The sequence below is a fragment of the Salvelinus namaycush genome, chromosome 33, assembly GCF_016432855.1.
Source record: "Salvelinus namaycush isolate Seneca chromosome 33, SaNama_1.0, whole genome shotgun sequence".
Taxonomy (NCBI): domain Eukaryota; kingdom Metazoa; phylum Chordata; class Actinopteri; order Salmoniformes; family Salmonidae; genus Salvelinus; species Salvelinus namaycush.
This window is the reverse complement of record NC_052339.1, coordinates 22,505,548-22,531,922: the sequence shown is the minus strand read 5'-3', so window position 1 is coordinate 22,531,922 and position 26,375 is coordinate 22,505,548. Positions and strand designations below refer to the sequence as shown.

Genomic DNA, 26,375 nt, shown 5'->3' with positions numbered 1-26,375 from the left:
CTAGAGCTGGCCGCCCGGCCATACTGAGCAATCAAGGGGGATCGGCCTTGGTCAGGGAAGTGACCAAGATCCCGATGGTCACTCTGACAGAGCTCCAGAGTTCCTCTGTGGAGATGGGATAACCTTCCAGAAAGACAACCATCTCTACAGCACTCCACCAATCAGGCCTTTATGGTAGAGTGGCCAGATGGAAGCCACTCTTCAGTAAAAGGCACATGACAGCCCGCTTGGAGTTTTCCAAAAGGCACCTAAAGGACTCTCAGACCATTAGAAACAAGATTCTCTGGTCTGTTGAAACCAAGTTGAACTCTTTGGCCTGAATGCCAAGCGTCACGTCTTGAGAAAATCTGAAACCATCCCTACAGTGAAGCATGGTGGTGGCAGCATCATGCTGTGGGGATGTTTTTCAGCGGCAGGGACTGGGAGACTAGTCAGCATCGAGGGAAAGATAAACGGAGCAAAGTACAGACAGGTCCTTCATGAAAACCTGCTCCAGAGCGCTCAGGATCTCAGACTGGGGCGAAGGTTCCCCTTCCAACAGGACAACAACCCTAAGCACACAGCCAAGTCAATGCAAGAGTGGATTCTGGGCAAGTCTCTGAATCTCCTTGAGTGGCCCAGCCAGAGCTCAGACTTGAACCTGATCGAACATCTCTGGAGAGACTTGAAAAAAGCTGTGCAGTAACTCTCCCCATCCAACTTGACAGAGCTTGAGAGGATCTCCAGAGAATAATGGGAGAAACTTCTCAAATACAGGCGTGCCAAGCTTGCAGCGTCATACCCAAGAAGAATCAAGTATGTAAATCACTGCCAAAGGTGCTTCAACAAAGTACTGAGTAAAGGGTCTGAATACTTATGTTATGTGATATTTCAATTTCTATTTGTAATAAATTTGCACAAATTTCTATAAATATTTTTTTGCTTTGTCATTATGGGGTTTTGTGTGTAGATGGGGCGGCAGGTAGCCTAGTGGTTAGAGCGTTGGACTAGTAACCGAAAGGTTGCAAGATCAAATCCCCGAGCTGACAAGGTCAAAATCTGTCATTCTGCCCCTGAACAAGGCAGTTAACCCACTGTTCCTAGGCCGTCATTGAAAATAAGAATTTGTTATTAACTGACTTACCTAGTTAAATAAATAAAAGATTGACGAGGGGAAAAAACTATGCAAACCATTTTAGAATAAGGCTGTAACCTAACAAAATGTTGAAAAAAATCAAGAGGTCTGAAAACTTTCCAAATGCACTGTACACACACACAGACTACAGCTGTCTTATACACCAAAATGCTACAACTCATTAATCTTTCTATCACACACACAAACACACTAAAGCTTGTGAGAATTTGTTGGCGAGTAGGTAACCCGTCACTACCATCCCTTCTATTGGCTTATGTGCAATACCTGGAGAATAAACTGGATGAGCTCCATTCGAGATTATCCTACCAACTGGATATTAAAAACTGTAATATATTATGTTTCACTGAGTCATGGCTGAATGACAACACGGATAATATACAGTTGGCTGAGTTTTCCGTGCATCGGCAAGACAGACCAGCTACCTCCGGTAAGACAAGGGGTGGTGGTGTGTGTCTATTTGTCTGGTGCGTGATGTCTAATATTAAGGAAGTCTTGAGGTATTGCTTGCCTGAGATAGAGTACATGATCATAAGCTGTAGACCACACTACCTACAAAGAGAATTTTCATCTATATTTTTCGTAGCTGTCTATTTACCACCACAAAACCAATGATGACACTAAGACCGCACTCAACGAGTTGTAAAAGGTCATAAACACAAAAATGCTCATCCAGAAGCGATGCTCCTAGTGGCCGGGGACTTTAATGCAGGCAAACTTAAATGGGTTTTACCTAATTTCACATGTGCAACAAGAGGGGAAAAAACTGGCCTTTCTAGGGAGTTTTTCCTAGCCACCGTGCTTATACACCTGCATTGCTTGCTGTTTGGGGTTTTAGGCTGGGTTTCTGTACAGCACTTTGAGATATCAGCTGATGTAAGAAGGGCTATATATATACATTTGATTTGATTTGATTTGATCCATGGCTTCTGGTTGGGGTATGTACGTACAGTCAATGTGGGGACGACGTCCTCGATGTACTTATTGATAATAAGCCAGTAACTGATGTGGTGTACTCCTCAATGCCATCGGAAAGAATCCCAGAACATATTCCAGTCTGTGCTCGTAAAACTGTCCTGTAGTTTAGCATCTGCTCAATCTGACCACTTTTTATAGACCAAGTGGTCCATTTGTGGCTAGATGGTATACAGCTATGGACGGAAGTGACTTTTCATAGCAGGTTAGGATAGCATTTTAGCCAGCCCTAACCACCCTAACCTTTTTCCTAACCTTAACCTAATTATCCTGACCGGCTAGGTTGATTATCCTAGCCTGCAGCATATGTTCTCATAACCTGATATGAAAGATCACTTCAGTCAGTAGCTGTGTACCATCTAGTCAAAACTCTTGCCAGCCCTACTGTTATGCTGTTGCCATGAATAAGTGAATGAATTATGTGCGTCCCTGACACCAGGTAAAGTATTGCCATGGGCATACACCCACCACTGTCATAGGAGACCTGGGTGGGGGCGATACAGTAGATAGACATTGGTGGTGTTTTATAGGATATTGTTGGTCCAATCAAAAGCTGGTAATTGTCTCAAGAAAGTCTCACCTGTTGGCGATATATCCTATTGCCTACGTGCCACTTTTCCCGCAGCCACCCAGGTCACTGCGATTTAGGCAGCAGTGGCGCGTAATTGCTTGGGTATGCTTATGTTTACTCACTGTTTTTGAGTAAATCGTATGGTTATCTGATGTTTGTGGGTCAGACAGGGTATCAGTATCAGTACTTCATCTTCATTGTTTCAATTAGTCTAGAGTGACTGTGTAAGAATGGGTACTGTACGGGTGGGACTCGGCTTTTACGCGCCATGGGTGTGGCGATGGGACGTCACGGGAAGGCCCGTTATCCGCTTGCTATGGGAACTGTATAAAACCGGTGCCCACGATCACATTGGGGAAAAAGTTTACTGGAGTTGATGCGCGGTGTTCTGTAGCGTCTCCCACGGTTCTCCTCTCCTCTATTCGGGAAACCTATCCTACTCGTCAGAATCAATGCGAATCAGCAGCGATAGGCGCGCTGATGCTGTGCGGTCTGTAGCTTTCTATTCTCTGGAGAATAAGGACTAAACTCTCTGTTACACGTTTCTTCTTGCATAGCTCTTCAGTGCAACGGGGAAGACAGACAACATGATTTGCTTTATCTTCGTGGTTCTATGTGGATTGTCTGGCAGTGCGCTCGCAAAAGGTAAGTAGAGAGTTCACTGATTGATGAAACTATCAACTGCACGAATATGCAACAGCCCGCTCCCCATGGGGCGCACGCTCACCATCCCTATTCGGTCGCCTTCGGACAAATCACACAAATCATTCCTTATTCAAGTGTGCTTATATTTATGATTTCATGTGTTCATGTTTTAAATAAATATCAATAGTTGATAATAATATCAAATTAAATATCAATATTTCTTCATCAATTTATTATGGACACAGTGAGGCATGATGCGTAATTATTGTCTAAATGCTTGACGCAGGATGTGCGCATAGGTTGCCAACTTGCCATCTTTTAGTAGTAGTCCTATTGTGCAAGACCATGTAAGATGGATTGCCACATAATCAGGAGGAACGTGCGTACTGTCACAGTAAAGAGATAGTATTGACGCCAGGGGAACATTCTTCAAACACGTGGCACTTGGCAGACAGTTTAGCCAGCATCCCGAGCTTTGAACATAACGGGCCAAGGCTTCTTGGCGCTATTCCGTCGACTGTCTCATTAATCGGTCCATTGAGATATCAGTGTGGTCATATAGCACGGGTGGTTGAAGAAGTGCGCTTCTTTTATAGCTAACTGTTGTTTAGTAGATAAGCCTTGTCCTGTGGGATAGTTGTTTGGATAACGGAGAGCTCTGTGGCCCTGCTTTCTATCCGCCTTTCTGTGCGCTCTTTGATCCGGGTTGAATCGGCACACACAGGGCGTTAGGCTACTTCCTGACGCTGATGAGTTTGTGAAATGGAAGTTCTAATATAAATGAGTGTGGGGTCATGACCAACGCAAGGAAACTTTCTAGAGCGCAGGAACTGGCGCTAATCAGCGCTTATGGCTAAAACAGACGCACGGGGAGGAAACTGAGGTGAACTGGCTCGAACTGGCTCCTGTGTGCGTAAAGTATGGAGGCAGCGCATATGGTTATTGGTCAACAACTTTATACTATACTGAACAAAAATATAAACGCAACATGCAACAATTTAATTAATTGCAAAAATGTCAAAGATTTTACTGCGATACAGTTCATATGAGGAAATCAGTCAATAGACATACATTCATTAGGCCCTAATCTATGGATTTCACATGACTGGGAATACAGATATGCATCTGTTGGTCACATATACCTTAAAAAAATGGGCCTCACAATGGGCCTTAGGATCAACTTGCCACCGATCAAATGCTATTGTTTTTGTTGTCCGTAGCTTATGCCTGCCCATACCATAACCCCAGTACCACCATAGGGCACTCTGTTCACAACATTGACATCAGCAAACCGCTCACCCACATGACGCCATACATGTGGTCAGTGTTTGTGAGGCCAGTTGGATGTCCAAATTCTCCCAAACTATGTTGAAGGTGGCTTATGGTAGATAAATGAACATTAAATTGTTTGGCAACCGCTCTGGTGGACATTCCTGCAGTCAACGTGCCAATTGTAGCTTCCTTAAAACTTGAGACATCTGTGGCATTGTGTTGTGTGACAAAACTACACATTTTAATGCACAATATTTGAATGGGAATGGTGCAGCGTACCCATGTAGCATATAATGTTCTGAGAACTATATGTTTCTTAGGTGGGAATTTCACATAGAGAATGATTGAGGCCTCTGGTGGCCAAAAGGCCGTTTTAGCATGGGCTTCCACCAAGCTTCCACCCTTTAAAAGTAGTCAACTAGGTGGTGATTCCTATGGGTTGTAGCCTCAATGGCACTGCCCATGCTGTCACAGATGCTATAATGTCACAGATATAAAGATGAGTCCTCTATCTATCTCTATGGAATTCCAGTACTTCAGCATAGCCTTTCCTACAGGTTTCTTCATTGTTCTATTTAAAGTAAGGATCTCAAATTGTTCCAAGAATGTTAAGAAACAACGTTCTTCTATGTGAATTTCAGTACTTCAGCATAGCGTTTTCTACAGGTTTCCTCATGGTTCTATTTAAAGTCATGTTCTCAGAACATTAAGAAAACTTTCTATAAAAACCACAAGAAAACATTAGTAACATTCAAAGAACGTTCTAAGAATGTTATTTAAGAACATACATTCTGTTCTCAGCGGAGAAAATCCTCTCTCTATTCTTTATCTTGTTAAGTGTGTTCAGGTGCGTTGGTTTGAATCTCACTGACTTCATGCCACAATAAAAAGTAAATGTGTTACCAAGCAAATTAGTTACCATGTGTCCTCTCTGTGCTTGGAGTTCAAAACAGTTAACCCAAACTAAGCTAGCCATGTTATTAGAAGTCTTATTGCAACATGCTCTCAGAACTTTATTTAATTACATTCAAATAACCTATAATATTGTTTCTCAGAGCGTTGATAAAACTTCCCAGGAAAACATTCAGGGAACCATAGAACCTTCCGTTTTTACGGTCAGGAAACAACATTTATGGCTTCGTTGCCAGAACCAATGGGAAACCAAAGACTTACGCTCCCACAACTTCCAAGGAACCAAATGTGCTAGCTGGGATTTACCATACTGTTTCCACTTCTAAATACTGTGTTATTTTGTGTGTCAGACTTTTTTTCTTCTGTATTTAACTAGGCAAGTCAGTATTTAATTAGGCAAGTCAGTATTTAACTAGGCAATTCTGTACTTAACTAGGCAAGTCAGTATTTAATTAGGCAAGTCAGTATTTAACTAGGCAATTCTGTACTTAACTAGGCAAGTCAGTATTTAATTAGGCAAGTCAGTATTTAACTAGGCAATTCTGTACTTAACTAGGCAAGTCTGTACTTAACTAGGCAAGTCAGTATTTAACTAGGCAAGTCAGTATTTAATTAGGCAAGTCAGTATTTAACTAGGCAAGTCAGTATTTAACTAGGCAAGTCTGTACTTAACTAGGCAAGTCAGTATTTAACTAGGCAAGTCATTTTTATTTACAATGATGGCCTACCGGGGAACAGTGGGTTAACCAACTTGTTCGGGGGCAGAATGACAGATTTTTACCTTGTCAGCTCAGAGATTTGATCCAGCAACCATTCGGTTACTGGCCCAATGCTCTAACCACTAGGTTACCTGCTGCCCCAGATAAGGATCTGAAAATAATGATTTGTACCATGTGAACACAAGACATCAAAGGTCAAGCATTATTATTTCCCTCTAATGATATGCAAATGTCACCACACTTTGTAAAACAACTTCTGTGGTTTACATAATTGGAATAACATGTACAACACATGAGGAAAAACATGTCAATTTTTTTTTATTGTAATCTACATTCAGCTCATGATCTTATTCCTGTCGTGCAGGCACATTCTGGGGTTTCAAATGGTCATGTCCTTGAAGTGCATGAGATCCAACACTAGGGTTTGTTGGATGAAAGCTCCAGCTGTATTGAGTGAAATGGGAAGGGACTTTCTGTCCTATTCACAGCCTGTTGAAATGCCCCTTGGGCCCGTGCTGAGAGAGACTTGACTTCCCTTCCTCCTTTAAACTATTTACCCCGACATATAGACTCTGCGGCAGGACTCTGGGTGTGTGTATTCGTGTGTGTGTGTGTGTGTGTGTGTGTGTGTGTGTGTGTGTGTGTGTGTGCGTGTGCGTGTGCGTGTGCGTGTGCGTGTGCGTGTGCGTGCATGCGTGCATGCGTGTGCGTGTGCGTGTGCATGTGCGTGTGCGTGTGCGTGTGCGTGTGTGTGTGTGTGTGCGTGTGTGCGTGTGCGTGCATGCGTGTGCGTGTGTGTGTGTGTGTGTGTATGACTCAGAGTGGAAGCAGAGGAAACACTACCAGAGTGAGTAAAATTAGAGCGTCCACTGGTAACCAAGACAATGAGTAGTAGTAATGGGGTTGCATTTGTATTGTCCAGCTGAGGTGGAACTCAACTCATGCATCATCATAAGGTCAACCTCATTTGAGGGTTGCTAGTGACTGAGGGGTCAGATAATGGTCGTAGAGCAATGATGTGTTTGATCAGGAAGATAGTAGAGAGGATAGCATACTGGCACACTTTTGGTAAATTGAACGTGCTTGACATGCTGGTTATGACGTGGAGGACCCAAAGAAAGCCTTTACTCAAAGCAGGAGAGTGAAATGACTGTTAGAAGCCCTGAGGACCTGGGAAGTCACACCCAGTCTGCTGTACTATGACGAGTTATAAACCCCATCATATCAGTCATCAATACCCTGCTGTTGGCTCAAGCCACAACTCATTGGTAATTTGTAACACATAAATCATCTCCTTTAAATAACGGCTTGCAACAGTAAAAACACACTTGATTTCCTGGAAATAGATTTTTAGATCACTCAATACATTGCTACGCATAATTTCCTTTTTTCCTGTTATAGCTATATCAATTTAATCAAGTGCACAGTATAGGGAATTAGGTTTGTGTATGTTCCAATAGGATCCAAAAGTGTGAATTAGGTTCCATTTATGAGTTGGCTGGTTTAAGGACATGTCTGTGTGAATGTTTCCGTTTGGACTGAGAGGAAGGAAGGGTGGATGGACAGCACCATTTATCTCTCATTAATAATCCTCACTTACCATGGAGTAGAGCATTGCTTTTATTTAATAAACAAAAGTGACACTGCTTACGCATTTCCACTTTGGTCCTCAAGTGGTTTAGTGGCATGGGAACGAGGAGGTGACGAGGGTCTGGTGTTTCTGCCTGGGAGTGTCTATGATGAGGCTGTCAGTTGATCTGTCAACACCACTAGTGTTGTGGTCAGTTGTTGTATTGTTCTCTGGTATTTATTGGTTCATGTTGTTGTGTCCAGCATAGCTCTGGACCAGGGTGTTAGTGTGCATTCCTTCACGAAGGAAATCATTTGCACTAACCCCCTGGACCAGAGCTATGGTCAGTAGTGTAACAGTGAGTGGTCAGTGGTATTATTGGCTAATATGGTGGGAGTGGTTGATTATGTTAGAGTAGGTGCGTTCGTGTTGTTATCACTTGTGTGCCATCGTAGTGGCTAGTAGTTTTGCGAAATTCAACCTGTATATATGAGTATATTGCAAAGTTGATTCAGATTTTCATGAGGAAATATGTTGATCAGTCACTGATTGTTATGAGCAAAGAGCAATGTATGGGGGCCTGCCTGGCCTGCAGCCTTTAAGACATATCTGTTCTCTCTCCCAGGTAAAGCCAATAAGACATCCTCTCTGTTCTCTCTCCCAGGTAAAGCCAATAAGACATCATCTCTGTTCTCTCTCCCAGGTAAAGCCAATAAGACATCCTCTCTGTTCTCTCTCCCAGGTAAAGCCAATAGGACATATCTGTTCTCTCTCCCAGGTAAAGCCAATAAGACATCCTCTCTGTTCTCTCTCCCAGGTAAAGCCAATAAGACATCATCTCTGTTCTCTCTCCCAGGTAAAGCCAATAAGACATCCTCTCTGTTCTCTCTCCCAGGTAAAGCCAATAGGACATCTCTGTTCTCTCTCCCAGGTAAAGCCAATAAGACATCTCTGTTCTCTCTCCCAGGTAAAGCCAATAAGACATCATCTCTGTTCTCTCTCCCAGGTAAAGCCAATAAGACATCATCTATGTTCTCTCTCCCAGGTAAAGCCAATAAGACATCTATGTTGTCTCTCCCAGGTAAAGCCAATAAGACATCTCTGTTCTCTCTCCCAGGTAAAGCCAATAAGACATCCTCTCTGTTCTCTCTCCCAGGTAAAGCCAATAAGACATCTCTGTTCTCTCTCCCAGGTAAAGCCAATAAGACATCTCTGTTCTCTCTCCCAGGTAAACCCAATAAGACATCATCTCTGTTCTCTCTCCCAGGTAAACCCAATAAGACATCATCTATGTTCTCTCTCCCAGGTAAAGCCAATAAGACATCTCTGTTCTCTCTCCCAGGTAAAGCCAATAAGACATCTCTGTTCTCTCTCCCAGGTAAAGCCAATAAGACATCATCTCTGTTCTCTCTCCCAGGTAAAGCCAATAAGACATCTCTGTTCTCTCTCCCAGGTAAAGTGGAGAGGGAGCCTAAGGGGAAGTTCAGTGTTCCTGTTCTGGATGTGAAAAGTCGACAGCTGGTCCTGGAGGCCAACCAGACGCTGACGATCCACTGCAGGTGAGTCTCTCTGGAGTCAAAGGTTAGAGGTCAGAGGTGATAGGTGGCGGGAATGGGTGGGAGGGCAGTCAGTGCAGATCAGTGAGCGCTGGTCGCGGTGGGGTGGTTGTAGGTTAGTGAAAGGGGTCAAGTGGGAAATGTCAAGATAAAGGAAAGATTGTCTGCCTAGACTTATTCACTGATCAGATTACCTTTTATATACACCTTTTAAATACACCTTTTTATGGTCAGCTTTCAGAAGTTGTGATGCAATGAGAGAGAAGAAATGTTTTACAGCAATCTACCTTTGACCAATCAGGGGTCGATGGGAGCTGTCGTGGGTGTTCCCTGGAGGTGTGGCCAGAGATAAAGAGAGTGTGCAATTGGAGGATTCTCGCTGTGGGAGGCAGAGCCAGCATTACTGCAGCCAACTGATTATTAGCTCAGCACAGGCCCAGCACACAGGATCGTTCCGGTGTCGGTACAGCCATCGGACCCGCAGGCAGAGTGCTGTCTACATCTATGTCACAGGTAACATTTAACAACTACCAACTCACTCTGGGATTCACTCATTACAGTGTCCTGTACTCCCAAGTCCCTGTCAGTGCCGCTCTGTCACAAATGCTAGAGCTCAGGAAATGGAAATAAGGTTTAGGATATGAATCATCTGTCCACCTCTTTCTCACTGATGCACCCTCTCTGTTAAACTCTCTCTGTCTCCCTCTCTTTCCCTCTCGCTCGCTCTCTTTCTCAATTACACTTTCTCTCTCACCCTCTCTCTTTATCTCTCCCTCCTCCCCCCACTCTCTCCCTCTCTCTCTTCCCCATTGATGGAATGGTCTCTCTCTCTCTCTCTCTCTCTCTCTCTCTCTCTCTCTATTCCCCCCTCTCTGATGGAATGGTCAGTCAATCTCTTGCTCACTCTGTCTCATTGTTTATGTGGTTAGGTTCAACAAAATATAGTGGCAGTGGGTGCTAAATACACACCAATACCAGAGAGAAATGTATATCTCAACACTGTTTGTACCAACAATACATCCTAATGACTCTGGCACAGTTTCTCCCCCTTAGCCTGTCTCTTTTCTCAGCCTCCCTCCCTCCCTCCCTCTCTCCCTCTACCAGGTCTATATATAAAAGCTTTTTACTTTCGTTTACGTGCTACCTTAGTCCTCAGGGCCAGGAATAGCCCAGCTGCTGAAATGCTCAGGTTTGGGCAGAGTTTCCCAGGGCACCAGGCTTATCTGCTCCCCTCAGCCCTGCTCACAGCATCCTGTGCTGGGGGACGGGAGGAGGCTGCGGGGGGTGGAGGTGGGAGGGGAGCTGGAGGTCTAGAGACAGGGGGGGGGGGGGGGGGTCTCTGGTTCTGTTCAAAGGTGGCAGGAGTGGAAGGTGGGAGGGTAAGGGGGGTGAAATAGGATGAAGGCCAGGCAGGATTCAGGATTCAGGGGCATCCAAGGGCAGAGGAGGCACCGTGACAGCCCTGTCTGCCCCACTCTGCCTTTCCCTGTCCTGGGTAGAGGCTGGCTGGGCATGGAGCTGGGCCAGGGGCCAGAGGAGATAGCAGCGCCAGAGGAGCCAGGGTCACAGGGTGGGGCTACTGTTTGGCCAATAGGACCCCTGGGGCCCATCAATCGCTCTGGCTGCCAAGTCCATTAGGCGTCTGACTCCATCACCCGCTCTGCTCTCACTCTCCTGCCCCTCTCTGCTCTCACCCTCCTTCCCCTCCTGCCCCTCTCTGCTCTCACCCTCCTGCCCCTTTCTGCTCTCATCCTCCTGCCCCTCCTGCCCCTCTCTGCCCCTCTCTGCCCCTACTCTCCTGCCCCTCCTGCCCCTCCTGCCCCTCTCTGCTCTCACCGTCCTGCTCCTCCTGCCCCTCTCTGCTCTCACCCTCCTGTCCCTCTCTGCTCTCACCCTCCTGCCCCTCCTGCCCCTCTCTGCTCTCACCCTCCTGCCCCTTTCTGCTCTCATCCTCCTGCCCCTCCTGCCCCTCTCTGCCCCTCTCTGCCCCTACTCTCCTGCCCCTCCTGCCCCTCCTGCCCCTCTCTGCTCTCACCGTCCTGCTCCTCCTGCCCCTCTCTGCTCTCACCCTCCTGTCCCTCTCTGCTCTCACCCTCCTGCCCCTCCTGCCCCTCTCTGCTCGCACCCTCCTGCCCCTCCCGGCTCTCACCCTCCTGTCCCTCTTTGCTCTCACCCTCCTGCCCCTCTCTGCTCTCACCCTCCTGCCCCTCCTGACCCTCTCTGCTCGCACCCTTCTGCCCCTCCTGCCCCTCTTTGCTTTCACCCTCCTGCCCCTCTTTGCTCTCACCCTCCTGCCCCTCTCTGCTCTCACCCTCCTGCCCCTCTCTGCTCTCACCCTCCTGCCCCCTCGCTAGCTCCTTCATATGTAATCAAAGCAGCAGGAGGAAGCCCTGCGGTCCAGGCCACTAGTCCTTGGGGTACTTTTGTTAAAATGTTCAGAGATTATACTTTCCTTGAATAACACAGTACAGTAGCTGACAAACAATGAGGGGAGCTCCAACCGCCCACGCCTTTCAATGGCACAGGAATATTAGAGGGTGGGTGTGGAGGGGGTAATGTACCTGGAAGGATCACAGGCTGTTTGATTACCTCGAAACAATCTGTGTGTGTTTATTGTTGACTCCAGGAGACTATTTGCTGAATGGGTATTAAGTATGTGTGTGTGTGTGTGTGTGTGTGTGTGTGTGTGTGTGTGTGTGTGTGTGTGTGTGTGTGTGTGTGTGTGTGTGTGTGTGTGTGTGCGTGCGTGCGTGCGTGCGTGCGTGCGTGCGTGCGTGCGTGCGTGCGTGCGTGCGTGCGTGCGTGCGTGCGTGCGTGCGTGCGTGCGTGCGTGCGTGCGTGCGTGCGTGCGTGCGTGCGTGCGTGTGTACCTCTCCCTAACCTCAGTGTTGTGGTTTCAGACAGACAGCGGCCATTTGTGAGGGAGCAGAATAAAAGTCCAGACGTGGTGTATATCAAGGAGAGCCAGCCACTGGTCTTCCCCTGTAGGGTCACCAACCCTGACGCCACCGTGTCATTGGTCAAGGTGAGTTCCCTTCACTATTTCCACTACTAGCACTCCTGACTACATCTTAGAACAAAACACTTCACTCTGTTTCTCCATCAGCACTCCCATCTGTACACAAGTCACAGTCATGTTGTTTCTGCTAGTACAGATCATTCAACACATTGTTCTTATCTTGGCAACCGTTCTGCCTTGGAGTGTGTGTGTCCGTTTGTTTGTGTCAGTCTGCGGATGTGTGTGGATGTGTTTGTGAGTGTTGCTGCCTGAGTGGTGAGTGAGTGTACGTAAGTGCAATGAAGTGCAGTGTGTGTGTATGTATGTTTGTGGCAACGTCTCAGTGTGTCAGTGATACCTATTTTTTACTGCCATGTTCCGAGTGAGCGGCGCCTGCAGTTTCCTCTGTTGGCACTGTTGTTACCCCCGGAGACAGGACGTGGGGTCTGGAGGGCCCCCTGCCTCCGCCCCCCCTCACCCCCCTCACACACCCCTCACCCCTATCCTGGCTGCCAAACTCCTCCTGATTCCTTAACCAGCCGCCCTTCTGGCCAGAGGACGATGAGGTGCCAGGAGTAATGGGCTGGCCAGGACTGACTGGTGCTAGCAGGGCAAGGCATGCCCCTCAGGCAGATCTGTTAACTGTGGTATTGTACGTAGGTAGCATCTTCTGTGTGCAGAGACTGCACAGTTTGACCTTTACAACGCAATAACATCCAGGTGAGAGAAGTGGGCTACTGGAACTTTATCAGGTGAATGATGGAATTGTCTTTTCTTAAGAGGTTCCGATGGAATTTCCAAAGAGAGTTTCAGGAAACTGAAAAAGAGTGAAAGAAGAAAATGAACCCCTCAGTCCTCTCTCCTCTTGTCCCTGGCTCTCCCTTCAGGATGTGAGGCGGACCCCGAAACGGAGTGTTGCACAACACACACATTCTCACACACACACTTCCCTTCTGTTGGCTCTCTGTGTTTACGTCCTGCTCCTATCTCCACACAAACGTCCAGCCTAGAGCCACAAAGGTAATTATTCTAAAAATATCCCCTGTTCTCTCACTCCCTCCATCCGCCCCGGCCTGGCCCGGCATTCCGAACCTGGAGTCCACTCCACACACAAACACTGTCACACACTCTGGAGTGTTTTTTTCCTGGAAGGATTTTGCACTCTGCCTGGATCTTTAATTTGTTGTCCCACCTCTCGGCAGGGAACAATACCCAGGGGGCCATTCCCTCTCCCTGCCGCCGTGAAAGTGACCCAGTGGGGCGAGGAGTGGAGGCAAGCGGAAGGGGGTGGTGTAGCATGACCTAGGGTTCCAGTCCAGTCCAGTCTCCATCCTGTAGTTACAGGATGTGAGCAGATGACTGGAGTCACGTTTCCCACATCCTTACTTCTCTCTCACCTTGCAACCCACCTGCACCCCCTTCTGACCCCCTTATACCCACCTACACCCCCTCCACCCGTCCGTCCGTCCGTCCCCAACATCCTCTGAATCCTCACCTCCCAGGATTCAGCTACCAGGGGGTGGGGTGGAGGGGGGCACCAAGGGCATTCACAGGGGCCTAATGAGACAGAGGAGACATAGAGGCATTTACTATAGTGTAGTGTATAAGGCAGAGGGAAATAGGAGGGAAAAGAGGCATCTTAAGGTTGGATGAGGGATGAGGGGGCTATCAGCCAGTTAACACTGGGGATGAGGGGGTTATCAGCCAGTTAACACTGGGGATGAGGGGGGCTATCAGCCAGTTAACACTGGGGATGAGGGGGCTATCAGCCAGTTAACACTGGGGATGAGGGGGGCTATCAGCCAGTTAACACTGGGGATGAGGGGGTTATCAGCCAGTTAACACTGGGGATGAGGGGGGCTATCAGCCAGTTAACACTGGGGATGAGGGGGTTATCAGCCAGTTAACACTGGGGATGAGGGGATTATCAGCCAGTTAACACTGGGGATGAGGGGGGCTATCAGCCAGTTGACACTGGGGATGAGGGGGGCTATCAGCCAGTTAACACTGGGGATGAGGGGGTTATCAGCCAGTTAACACGGGGGATGAGGGGGGCTATCAGCCAGTTAACACGGGGGATGAGGGGGTTATCAGCCAGTTAACACTGGGGATGAGGGGGGCTATCAGCCAGTTAACACTGGGGATGAGGGGGTTATCAGCCAGTTAACACTGGGGATGAGGGGGGCTATCAGGCAGTTAACACTGGGGATGAGGGGGTTATCAGCCAGTTAACACTGGGGATGAGGGGGGCTATCAGCCAGTTAACACTGGGGATGAGGGGGTTATCAGCCAGTTAACACTGGGGATGAGGGGGTTATCAGCCAGTTAACACTGGGGATGAGGGGGGCTATCAGACAGTTAACACTGGGGGCGAAGGGGGCTGTCAGCCAGTTAACACTGGGGATGAGGGGGGTATCAGCCAGTTAACACTGGGGGTGAAGGGGTGAGGAGGGCTATCAGACAGTTAACACTGGGGTGAAGGGGTGAGGAGGGCTATCAGCCAGTTAACACTGGGGGTGAAGGGGTGAGGGGGGTATCAGCCAGTTAACACTGGGGGTGAAGGGGTGAGGGGGGTATCAGCCAGTTAACACTGGGGGTGAAGGGGTGAGGGGGGTATCAACCAGTTAACACTGGGGTGAAGGGGTGAGGGGGGTACCAGCCAGTTAACACTGGGGGTGAAGGGGTGAGGGGGGTATCAGCCAGTTAACACTGGGGATGAAGGGGTGAGGGGGGTATCAGCCAGTTAACACTGGGGGTGAAGGGGTGAGGGCGGTATCAGCCAGTTAACACTGGGGGTGAAGGGGTGAGGGGGGTATCAGCCAGTTAACACTGGGGGTGAAGGGGTGAGGGGGGTATCAGCCAGTTAACACTGGGGTGAAGGGGTGAGGAGGGCTATCAGCCAGTTAACACTGGGGGTGAAGGGGTGAGGGGGGTATCAGCCAGTTCACACTGGGGGTGAAGGGGTGAGGGGGGTATCAGCCAGTTAACACTGGGGTGAAAGGTTATCAGCCAGTTAACACTGGAGGTGAGGGGGGCGAGGTGGGGGGTCCACATGTTCCCCTGAGAGAGGGCGGGATGCTTCCACCATGTCACTGAAACTCTAGTAAACATTTCCTTGAGTCTGCCTCCTCCAAGAAAACAACCCTTTTACACAAGACTGACTCTAAAGTAGCACAATACTTTGTCTCTACAGTAACATAATACTTTTTCTCTAAAGTAGCACAATACTCTGTCTCTACAGTAACACAAGACTCTTTCTCTAAAGTAGCACAATACTCTGTCTCTACAGTAACACAAGACTCTGTCTCTACAGTAACACAAGACTCTGTCTCTACAGTAACACAAGACTCTCTCTCTACAGTAACACAAGACTCTGTCTCTACAGTAACACAAGACTCTGTCTCTACAGTAACACAAGACTCTCTCTCTACAGTAACACAAGACTCTGTCTCTACAGTAACACAAGACTCTGTCTCTACAGTAACACAAGACTCTGTCTCTACAGTAACACAAGACTCTGTCTCTACTGTAACACAAGACTCTGTCTCTACAGTAACACAAGACTGTTTTTACACTAACAAGACTCTCTTTCTACAGTAACACAATACTCTGTCTCTACAGTAACACAAGACTCTGTCTCTACAGTAACCCAAGACTCTCTCTCTATAGTAACACAGATTTTTTAGTAATCGTTTTGTGGTATGCAGTAATAATAATAACATGCATCATGCGTCTTGCCAATGTGGCCTCATTTGAGTCATTAATAGCCCCCATACTGTTCTGTGTGGTTGTGATGTTCATGATTTGCTCAGGAGTTGTGAATGTGTGCAGTGTTGCTTTTGTGTGACTGTAAGTATGGTTGTGTTGTGTTCAGGATGTGGTCATGGTTCTGAATAACTCATGACATGGCTGGGTTGAGTTCATGATTGGTTGGTTGGTGGTTGAGTTCACAAAATGGTTATGGTTGTGTTGAGTTTATGGTTTGGCTATGGTTGTTGACCATGTTTTCTAATCCCTAATCGGAAACAGATATTTCATTTTGTGTGACATTGATTTTATTAGACTGTTTTTACAGTTGTGGTTGTGGTCATGACCATGTGTGTTCATGCCTCCAGTTCCCTGACCGTGAGTTGACCCCAGACCAGAGGAACATAGTGTGGAACAGCAGACAGGGCTTCCTTATCCGCAGTCCCACCTACTTCTACATCGGCCTGTTCTCCTGCAAGACCTCTGTCAACGGGACCACACACTCCCTCAGTTACCTCACACACAGACAAGGTGAGCACACACACACACAAATGCAGACACATACACACAGACACATACTTACACACATGCACACACACTCAAACACACTCATACACACACACACACACACAAACAAACACACACACACACTTACATGACACACCTATAGACCAGGTGAGCACTACCAAGGCCAAGCATCTCTATTGACCTTTCAGATTTTATATATTGCAGGAATTAAATTAGTGTCTCTTCCCCTCCCCCTCTCCTCTCCAGTGAATAAGATTATGGAGGTGTATCTGAACAGTACCAGTCCAGTCCAGACTTTACAGGGGGACAGTCTGGCCATCAACTGTACTGTCACTGCAGAGTGGAACAGCAGAGTGTCCATAAGCTGGGACTACCCTGGGCAGGTGAGAAACATATGAAGTACACTAGAATTATGAAGTACACTACAATGAAGTACACTATGTTATGTAGTACTGTATGTAGAATAATTTTGAAGTACGTATACAGTACCAGTCAAAAGTTTGAACACATCTACTTATTCAAGGGTTTTTCTTTATTTAAAAAAAAAAATGAAATAACACATATGGAATCATGTAGTAACCAAAAAAGTGTTAAACAAATCAAAATATATTTTATATTTGAGATTCTTCAAAGTAGCCACCCTTTTCATTGATGACAGCTTTGTCAAAGTTCTTGAAATAGATTTGTTTTATGGAATATCTACATAGGCGTACAGAAGCCCATTATGAGCAATCATCCCTCCTGTGTTCCAATGGCACGTTGTGTTACCTAATCAAAGTTTATCATTTTAAAAGGCTAATTGATCATTAGAAAACCCTTTTGCAATTATGTTAGCACAGCTGAAAACTGTTGTTCTGATTAAAGAAGCAATAATAACTGGCCTTCTTTAGACTAGTTGAGTATCTGGAGCATCAGCATTTGTGGGTTGGATTACAGGCTCAAAATGGCCAGAAACAAATAACTTTCTTCTGAAACTCGTCAGTCTATTCTTGTTCTTAGAAATGAAGGCTATTCCATGCGAGAAATTGCCAAGAAACTGAAGATCTCGTACAACGTTGTGTACTACTCCCTTCACAGAACAGTGCAAACTGGCCCTAACCAGAATAGAAAGAGGAGTGGGCGGCCCCGGTGCACAACTGAACAAGAGGACAAGTTTGATAAACAGACGCCTCAGAAGTCCTCATCTGGCAGCGTCATTATATTGTACCTGCAAAACACAAGTCTCAACGTAAACAGTGAAGAGGCGACTCAGGGATGCTGTAGTACACCTTGTGGAAGGCTACCCAAAACGTTTGACCCAAGTTAAACAATTTAAAGGCAATGCTACCAAATACTAATTGAGTGTATGTAAACTTCTGACCCACTGCGAATGTGATGAAAGAAATAAAAGATGAAATAAATCATTCTCTACTATTATTCTGACATTACACATTCTTAAAATAAAGTGGTGATCCTAACTGACCTAAGACAGGGAATTTTTACTAGGATTAATTGTCAGGAATTGTGAAAAATTGAGTTTAAATGCATTTGGCTGAGGTGTATGTAAACTTCCGACTTCAACTGTATATATATATATATTACTTAGTAGATAACAACTTCATCATCTGCCTACCTGTTTGGAAGACTTTTACTATCACAATAACATCTCTCCCTTTCTCTACGTCTCTCCCCCTCCCTCTCTCTCTCCCCTCAGGTAAACAGGGCAGCCATAATTAGTAGGCGTATCATGGCCAGTAAAACTCACATGGTGTTCTACAGTATTCTGTCCATCCCTAAACTCCACCGCTCTGACAGAGGGCTCTATATCTGCCGAGTGACCAGTGGACCGGTCAGCCGAGAGACTAACGTGTCTGTCACAGTCTACGGTGAGTCAAAATATACGTACTACTTCTCACCTCCGACTACACCCACATCTGTGACAAATTCATTGATGAGCAAATTCATTGATGGTTAACACCCCCTTTTGCCATAATAATATTAACCACAACCACAGTCTGTGTCACTCTCTGTAATATGTCATTAATGCGTTGTATTTTCTGTCTGTCTGTCTGTCTGTCTGTCTGTCTGTCTGTCTGTCTGTCTGTCTGTCTGTCTGTCTGTCTGTCTGTCTGTCTGTCTGTCTGTCTGTCTGTCTGTCTGTCTGTCTGTCTGTCTGTCTGTCTGTCTGTCTGTCTGTCTGTCTGTCTGTCTGTCTATTTCTGTGTATCGTCCCAGACCGTCCGTATATCCGTCTGACACCCAGACAAGGGGCTATAGTGGAGGCTTATGCAGGACAGAAATCCTACCGACTCTCCCCCAAACTACGGGCCTTCCCTGCCCCAGAGATTATCTGGTAAGAACATACAGACTGTCAGCTGGCCTGCACACTATCTTACACCAGCCTACACTATTTGAGAGACAAATACAGATACTGTACATGACATTGTATCATTCTTAATTTGATCGTTCTTTAAGTTAATTGAGGAATTTCCTGCATGTTTTTCCGTGTTAGGTTGAAGGATGGGAAGGTAGCAGCAGAACAGTGTTCCCGTTATCATGTGGATGGGAATTCCCTGGTGATCCGGGATGTGGCGAAGGAGGACGCAGGGAAGTACACTATCCTGGTGGGAATCCAGGAGCACAGACTCTACCAGAACCTAACGCTCTCTCTGGTGGTCAACGGTGAGGACCAAGTCTTCCCTCCTCTCTTTACCCTCCATCGCTCTTTACCCTCCATCTTCATACACCCTCTCTTTTGCTCTGTGCCCACTTTGTGTCTCCAACCCATTATTCTGTTCCACATTGTCCCCTCTCGCTTCACTCATTCTCACCCTTTTTATCTCTTTCTCCCGCGTTCTTTGTTTGTTATTTTTCTCTCTCTTCTTCTCAACCTTTCTCTTTCCTTCACACTCTCTCTCTCTGTGCTCATGGTTTGTCCTCTCTCTCTCCCACTGTGCTCAAGGTTTGTCCTCTCTCACTCTCTGTGCTCATGGTCTGTTCTCTCTCTCTCTCTCTCTGTGCTCATGGTCTGTCCTCTCTCTCTCCCTCTCTGTGCTCATGGTCTGTCCTCTCTCTCTCTCTCTCTCTCTCCCTATGTGCTCATGGTCTGTCCTCTCTCTCTCCCTCTCTGTGCTCATAGTCTGCCCTCTCTCTCTCCCTCTCTGTGCTCATGGTTTGTCCTCTTTCGCTCTCTGTGCTCATGGTCTGTCCTCTCTCTCTCCCTCTCTGTGCTCATGGTCTGTCCTCTGTCTCTCTCTCTCTCTCTCTCTTTGTGCTCATGGTCTGTCCTCTCTCTCTCTCTGTGCTCATGGTTTGTCCTCTCTCTCTCTCTGTGCTCATGGTCTGTTGATAGTGATGCATAGTTTATCCCCCATGGGACAGGTGGGTTTAGGGTCTTTAAATATTGTGTGGATGAAGGGTAGCAGCAGAACAGGTGGGTTTAGGGTCTTTAAATATTGTGTGGATGAAGGGTAGCAGCAGAACAGGTTGAAAATAGTTGAAAATAAATAGAAGGAGGGCCAGAACAGTAGTCTAATGTTTGGTAAAATTTGGTGAAGTGGTAAAAGAAGATGATAGCAGTGCTGGCTGTGTTATGTGTGATGATTGTGAGGTGCTATACAAATTCAACAGTCATAAGATGGGGACTTCAAAATGGCACGTCAAGGAACTGTACTGTTCAGATGGGTTAATTGGAATAGTAACCTGACTGAAATCTGGACACTGACTGTAGGTCTATAACCTCCCACTTAGCCTAATATAATATTAACTCCTGCAGAATTAAGCATTTCATGCAGTAAAATTATACACCAAATGTAAATGTTGACTCAGGAACAGGAGTGAAGTATTATTTATTTATTTCAGCATATCGAGAGAATGAATGTGTGGTTAGGGACTGGGTTATCTTTATCAGCATCATCAAAGCTAATTGTATTTCAACCACATAAAATATGTATCCAAGCCAAACTAAAATCTTATCAAAAAAACATGTTGGGTTGTTTTAACAGCTTTTCATTACCTTAAAACTGTCAAACCTGGGTTTTTTTGTGCATTTTATTGCATTTTATGAAGTGCCTTTGAACGGGGTATGGTAGTAGGTGCCAGGCGCCTCTTTTTGTGTCAAGAACATGCTACACTGCTGGGTTTTTCACACAGTTTGTGTGTATCAAGAATGGTCCAACAGCCAAAGGACATCCAACCAACTTGACACAACTGTGGGAAGCGTTGGAGTCAACATGGGCCAGCATCCCTGTGGAACGCTTTCAACACCTTGTGGAGTCCCTGCCCTGACAAATTGAGGCTGTTCTGAGGAAGAAAAGGGGGGGGGGGGGTGCAACTCAAGATTAGGAAGGTGTTCTTAATATTTTCTACACTCAGTGTATAGTCGGCTGGTTGCGGATGGGTTATTAGCAATTGCGGGTAGGTGAACAAACAGCAGACCCGTACACCACTAGTCTGTGTCTCTGTCTGTGTTCTTCCAGTGAGTCCTGGAATAGGGGAGAAGGCGGTGTCATTGCAGGACCCAGGTAGTCTCCCGCAGGGCAGCAGACAAGCCCCGCACTGCAGCTCCCACGGAGTCCCCCCTCCTCACATCGCCTGGCTCTGGCACCCCTGCCCCCCCAAAGGCCTGTAAGTACACCTGGTGCTCACATTGTCACACGCAGTAGCACAGAAACACACGTCTTCCTAAAGTTGTGTAAGTTCTCCTTTACACAAACACACCTACAGTTCTGACACCCTTGCCAATACATATTCAATTAACATACTTGCATACTGTGTATCTATAATCGTGTATACACGCACACCGTCACTATGCCCACATAGTCTCCCAATACTGTGCACAGAACAAACCATGTCAACGTTTAAGTAATGTTCTTAAAACCTGGTAGGCATTACGTACGTCAGGTATTTTAGTCATATTGTTCCTAACTTAGAACTGGGACAGAAAGGTGTCTGTGACTATAATATGAGGGCCTGTTTTAGGGTGTGAATGGAGAATGTCTGTGTCTATAATACGAGGGCCTGTTTTAGAGTGTGAATGGAGAATGTCTGTGTCTATAATACGAGGGCCTGTTTTAGAGTGTGAATGGAGAATGTCTGTGTCTATAATACGAGGGCCTGTTTTAGGGTGTGAATGGAGAATGTCTGTGACTATAATACGAGGGCCTGTTTTAGGGTGTGAATGGAGAATGTCTGTGAGTTTGTTTGTGAAGGGAGACATGTTTGGTCTATTTCAGCATGTGTTCAGACAGGGTTTCCTCTTTGCAACCAGAACAGATGCCTTTTGAAGCCTTTCATGTCTGTGAGTGTGTGAATGTGTGTGTGTCTGTGTGTCTGTGTGTTTCATCATGTCTTTGTCTGAGTCTTTTACCATATGTTACCGTGTCCATATCCGTGTGTATACATCTGTCGTTTGTCCGTCCGTGTGTGTGCCTGGTACATTCACAGACACAGTACAGTGTAACTCAGACTTAAAGAGCAGAGTAGTAAAACGCCCACTTCAATAGAGGCCTGTTCTGTGTTCTCAGTCACTTCAATAGAGGCCTGTTCTGTGTTCTCAGTCACTTCAATAGAGGCCTGTTCTGTGTTCTCAGTCACTTCAATAGAGGCATGTTCTGTGTTCTCAGTCACTTCATTAGAGGCCTGTTCTGTGTTCTCAGTCACTTCAATAGAGGCCTGTTCTGTGTTCTCAGTCACTTCAATAGAGGCCTGTTCTGTGTTCTCAGTCACTTCAATAGAGGCCTGTTCTGTGTTCTCAGTCACTTCATTAGAGGCATGTTCTGTGTTCTCAGTCACTGTTCTGTGCTCTCAGTCACTTCAATAGAGGCCTGTTCTGCATTCTCAGTTACTTAAATAGAGGCCTGTTCTGTGTTCTCAGTCAAGATTGGTTGTTTTCTAAATCAAACGCTATGATTTAATGAACTTCCTGTCCAGAACGCAGGGTGAGATGTTTATTATTGTGATTGCACACTGCATTCTTTGATGTCTTTTCTAATATGACACACACACACTTTCAAACCACTCTCACAAAACACACACTCATACACTGACACACACATTTTTTGAAAGGTCTTGTAAGAAACAACCCTGCCCAACAATCAGCAATAATATTCCAACACACACTGATCTTACCATACACACATTTTTAAGTTCTCATGAGAAGTGGCCCTGCCCAGCAATCAACTGTCATTGACACACACACACACACACACACACACACACACACACACACACACACACACACACACACACACACACACACACACACACACACACACACACACACACACACACACACACACACACACACTTGGCAAAAACATGACTTGGGTTGGTCTTGGAGGTCAGACACTATTGTGTTGGTTGTGTTCAGGTCAAAGAGGTTAACCGTTACCTGAACATCATAGCTTCCAGACCAAGCTACCGCCCATGTTATATTCCCCTACTGAGACACACTGTGACATCACTGTGTACTTGACATTTCACACCAGCATACACACACACTGCCTACTTCCAATGCTTGTGGAAAGTCTTTATCGTCACATCTCCACATTAAATGTCCATAGCAACATCACATAACTTCACTGAACCAATGAGCAGTGACTTGTGCTCCTACTTCAACATGGATGGCTTTACCTGGTAAAACTCTGGTAGAAATGACATTTTCAATGATTATGAATTGGCAAGCCAGCCAGGAGAAAGTGTGACACCTCACAGTCCAGAAAGGTCTAACGAGGCTTACACAGCCTAACAAGAAGATGCCTTCCGTGCACAGAGGAGCTGTGACAAGTCATCAATCATAGCCTATGTTGAGTCTTGCATGCGTACTGATAGTCGCCGTTGGCCGCTCTCACTACCTGCAAAGAGTGATCCATTTAAGTAGCTTTCATTACAAATGAGGTATTCAGACAGGTGCAAGAGATTTGGGGTATCAGACTTGTGAAATGAGATTTCTTTGAATGTGATTTCCTTGTTGTTTGTTTACGCTGTAAAGCACTGAGAGCTCTAGCATTCTGTTCTGGTTCTAGAGTTCTAGAGTAATGATTCAGAATGTGAATAGATTATGATTTGCCCTGACCAGGCCCTTGTTCTTTGTAGCTCTGGCGGAACACGGGCCTGATGCCGCGCCGGAGGAGGCCCAGCGACAGTGGGCCAGGCTGGGCCAGGCTGATAGGGACCTGGGTCCTCAGGGTAGGGTGTGGGTCTAGAGCCTGTTTCTGGCCCTGGATCCTTGGACCTGGGTCTGGGGCCTGGATCCACCCTGCTAAATGACTTAAATGTAAATGTAAATGTCTGGGTCCTTGGTGCTGGATGTGTCCCTGGGTCCAGTTGTGGATCCTTGGTCTTGTCCTGGGCCCTGGGAACCGCAGCGCTCTTATCTGGCCCGGGCAGGAGGCTCGCCGGGTTTCCTGTGCGAAAATCAGAGCGCTTTTCCTCTCCTTGTTTGGCTTCCTCCCCGACGCGAGACGCTTCCCAGCAGCGTGATTGTCCCTCCGTCTTCAAACGTGGCAGAGTCCTGCTTCCTCAAGGGCTTGATCTATTCTTGAGACCCCCCCCCCTCCCCTTCTCATTCCCCCCTCCCCTGGCCTTCCCCCCCTCGCCAGCTCTGCCCCTCATCCCCAAACCTTCGTTTCACTTCATTAAAATATCCCCCCACACCACCATCACCACCACCACCACCATCACCCCTCCACACCTCCACCACACTCAGCAGGGCTGTTTCCAAGGCAGCCGGCGCCTTCAATGACAGACATTACAGCCACCCAGCGACCCCACATTGGTGCTCTCTGGGATCTTGGGGTTGGAGGGCAGGGGGGGGCAGGACAGTGACCTGGTACACTGTTGAAGAGGAGGATGAGGAAGAAGAGGAGTGAGAGGTCACACCACACTGAGGACAATGATCTGATCTGCTTTTAATGGTTATTATTATATTTATTTATTTCCCCTTACCCAGGTTGCATTTTTACACCCCTTTTCTGGCATTTTTTTTTTTACATTGTTACTTTTCTCATTGTTACTTTTTTTTTGAGCCAGAAAGAAGTGCCCTTCCATCCTTCCACTAAGCCACGTTTTTCTGGAGCTGCTTTTGCTTCTTGTGTTCCTAGAGTGGTACTATAATGGGTACATGAGCCTGTCCCCAGCCCCGAGCCCTGCCATCCTGTTGTAGTTCTGACATCCACAAAAGCTGTGAGTTCTGACTGTAAATCATATACCTTATAAGTAAGTTGCTACATCTCAGATGGGCGAGCGGGAGACAGAGAGAGACAGAGACAGAGACAGAGAGACAGAGAGAGACAGAGAGAGAGAGAGAGAGAGAGGAGGAGGTATGCTCTGGGATGCCCTACAGTTTTCTATTACTGGAAGATACTCTGGGACTGCTCATCAAACACCTACCATGTAGGAGTTACCCAGGACCCAGAGTCAATGACAGTCATATGTCATCTTATGTCATGTTATGTCATTTGTAAGGTGTTTCACTGTATATCAACCATTTGTCATCCAGAGTGAATTTATGTATTATACTGCAATTTATTGTGTGGAAAATAGTTTGTCTTTGCGTGTGATATATGAAGAATGTATTTCCAAAATGCTATATATCAATTTTCAGAAATGTTGGTAAATTAGCTTTTATTGTTTAAAGTTATGAAAGAGATTGGTGTATTTTTTCACTATCTAATCATGACATGGGGTTGTTCAATGAAAGACATGTATTTTTTTTAAATCTCTCACTTGATGGTTTCATTTCAGAGAAAAATTGTTTTACATTTCTTTTGCAAAACGCTAAATATCTGCCTCACTCTCAGAGAAACAAGTAGTCCTGCTAGGTATTACACATTCAAATGTAACAAATAACTACATTTTGAATAAAGAACTGTTCAAATGATACATTTGTGACATCAATATTTTTAAAAAAATATTTAAAATGTTTTATAAATATAATTCAATACAGTAATATGAGATCTGTATGTAAAACATTTAACATTTTAGTCATTTAGCAGATGCTCTTATCCAGAGCGACTTAGAGTTAGTGCATTCATCTTAAGATAGCTGGGTGAGACAACCACATATCACAGTCAAATATGCAGGATACAAACATTCCATTCCAGCGTAACAATTGATATATAGCGGTTTGCAAAAAAACGTTACAATTCACATCTAAAATCTATGAATAAAACAAATCTGAGGACAGTAATATTTTACACACACATGAAGGTACCCATAAGCAATAATTTCTGATAAAAAAACACAAATGTGAATAATTGGTGGATATAACGTTTTGGAACTAAACTCTTCATATGCACAGGAAGCTGTTTTTATGGTTTGTTTGAGTGTCATAGTTGTGCATGTAGGCTTCCAAAATGGTTCTTTGGCTGTCCCATAGGAGAACCCTTTTTGATTCCAAGTAGAACCCTTTTTGGTTCCATGTAGAAGACTTTTGGGTTTAATGTAAAACCCTCTGTGGAAAGGGTTCTACATGGAACCCAAAAGGGTTCTACCTGAAACCAAAGGGGTTCTTCAGGGTTCTCCTATTGGGACAGCCAAAGAACCCTTTTAGGTTAAAAAAAATTCTAAGAATGTAGTGTGTGTTTGTGTGCGCGTGTGTGTGTGTGTTGATGAGAGCAAGCGAGACTTCCACACTGAGTTTATTCATTCTACGGGTCTCTCCCTTTGTGATTCATTCCATGTATACAGATTTTCTATGAGTAATATATGAATCTAATATTTAATAATTTTATATGACTAACTTACTTATGATAATTGCCAATAATGGCC

General features: G+C 45.9%; 1 protein-coding gene across 1 annotated transcript; it reads left to right on the top strand.

The window, feature by feature from the left end:
* Window positions 1-3,051: 3,051 nt before the first annotated feature.
* Window positions 3,052-25,487, top strand: flt1 (fms related receptor tyrosine kinase 1). The gene is made up of 11 exons (XM_038973284.1): window positions 3,052-3,323; window positions 9,250-9,355; window positions 9,654-9,865; window positions 12,253-12,377; window positions 16,466-16,628; window positions 16,872-17,008; window positions 18,319-18,490; window positions 18,840-18,957; window positions 19,117-19,286; window positions 21,083-21,230; window positions 23,700-25,487. The coding sequence occupies exons 1-11, from the start codon at window positions 3,266-3,268 to the stop codon at window positions 23,719-23,721; spliced, it is 1,431 nt and encodes a 476-aa protein (XP_038829212.1). The 5' UTR covers window positions 3,052-3,265; the 3' UTR covers window positions 23,722-25,487.
* The last annotated feature ends 888 nt before the right edge of the window (window positions 25,488-26,375 follow it).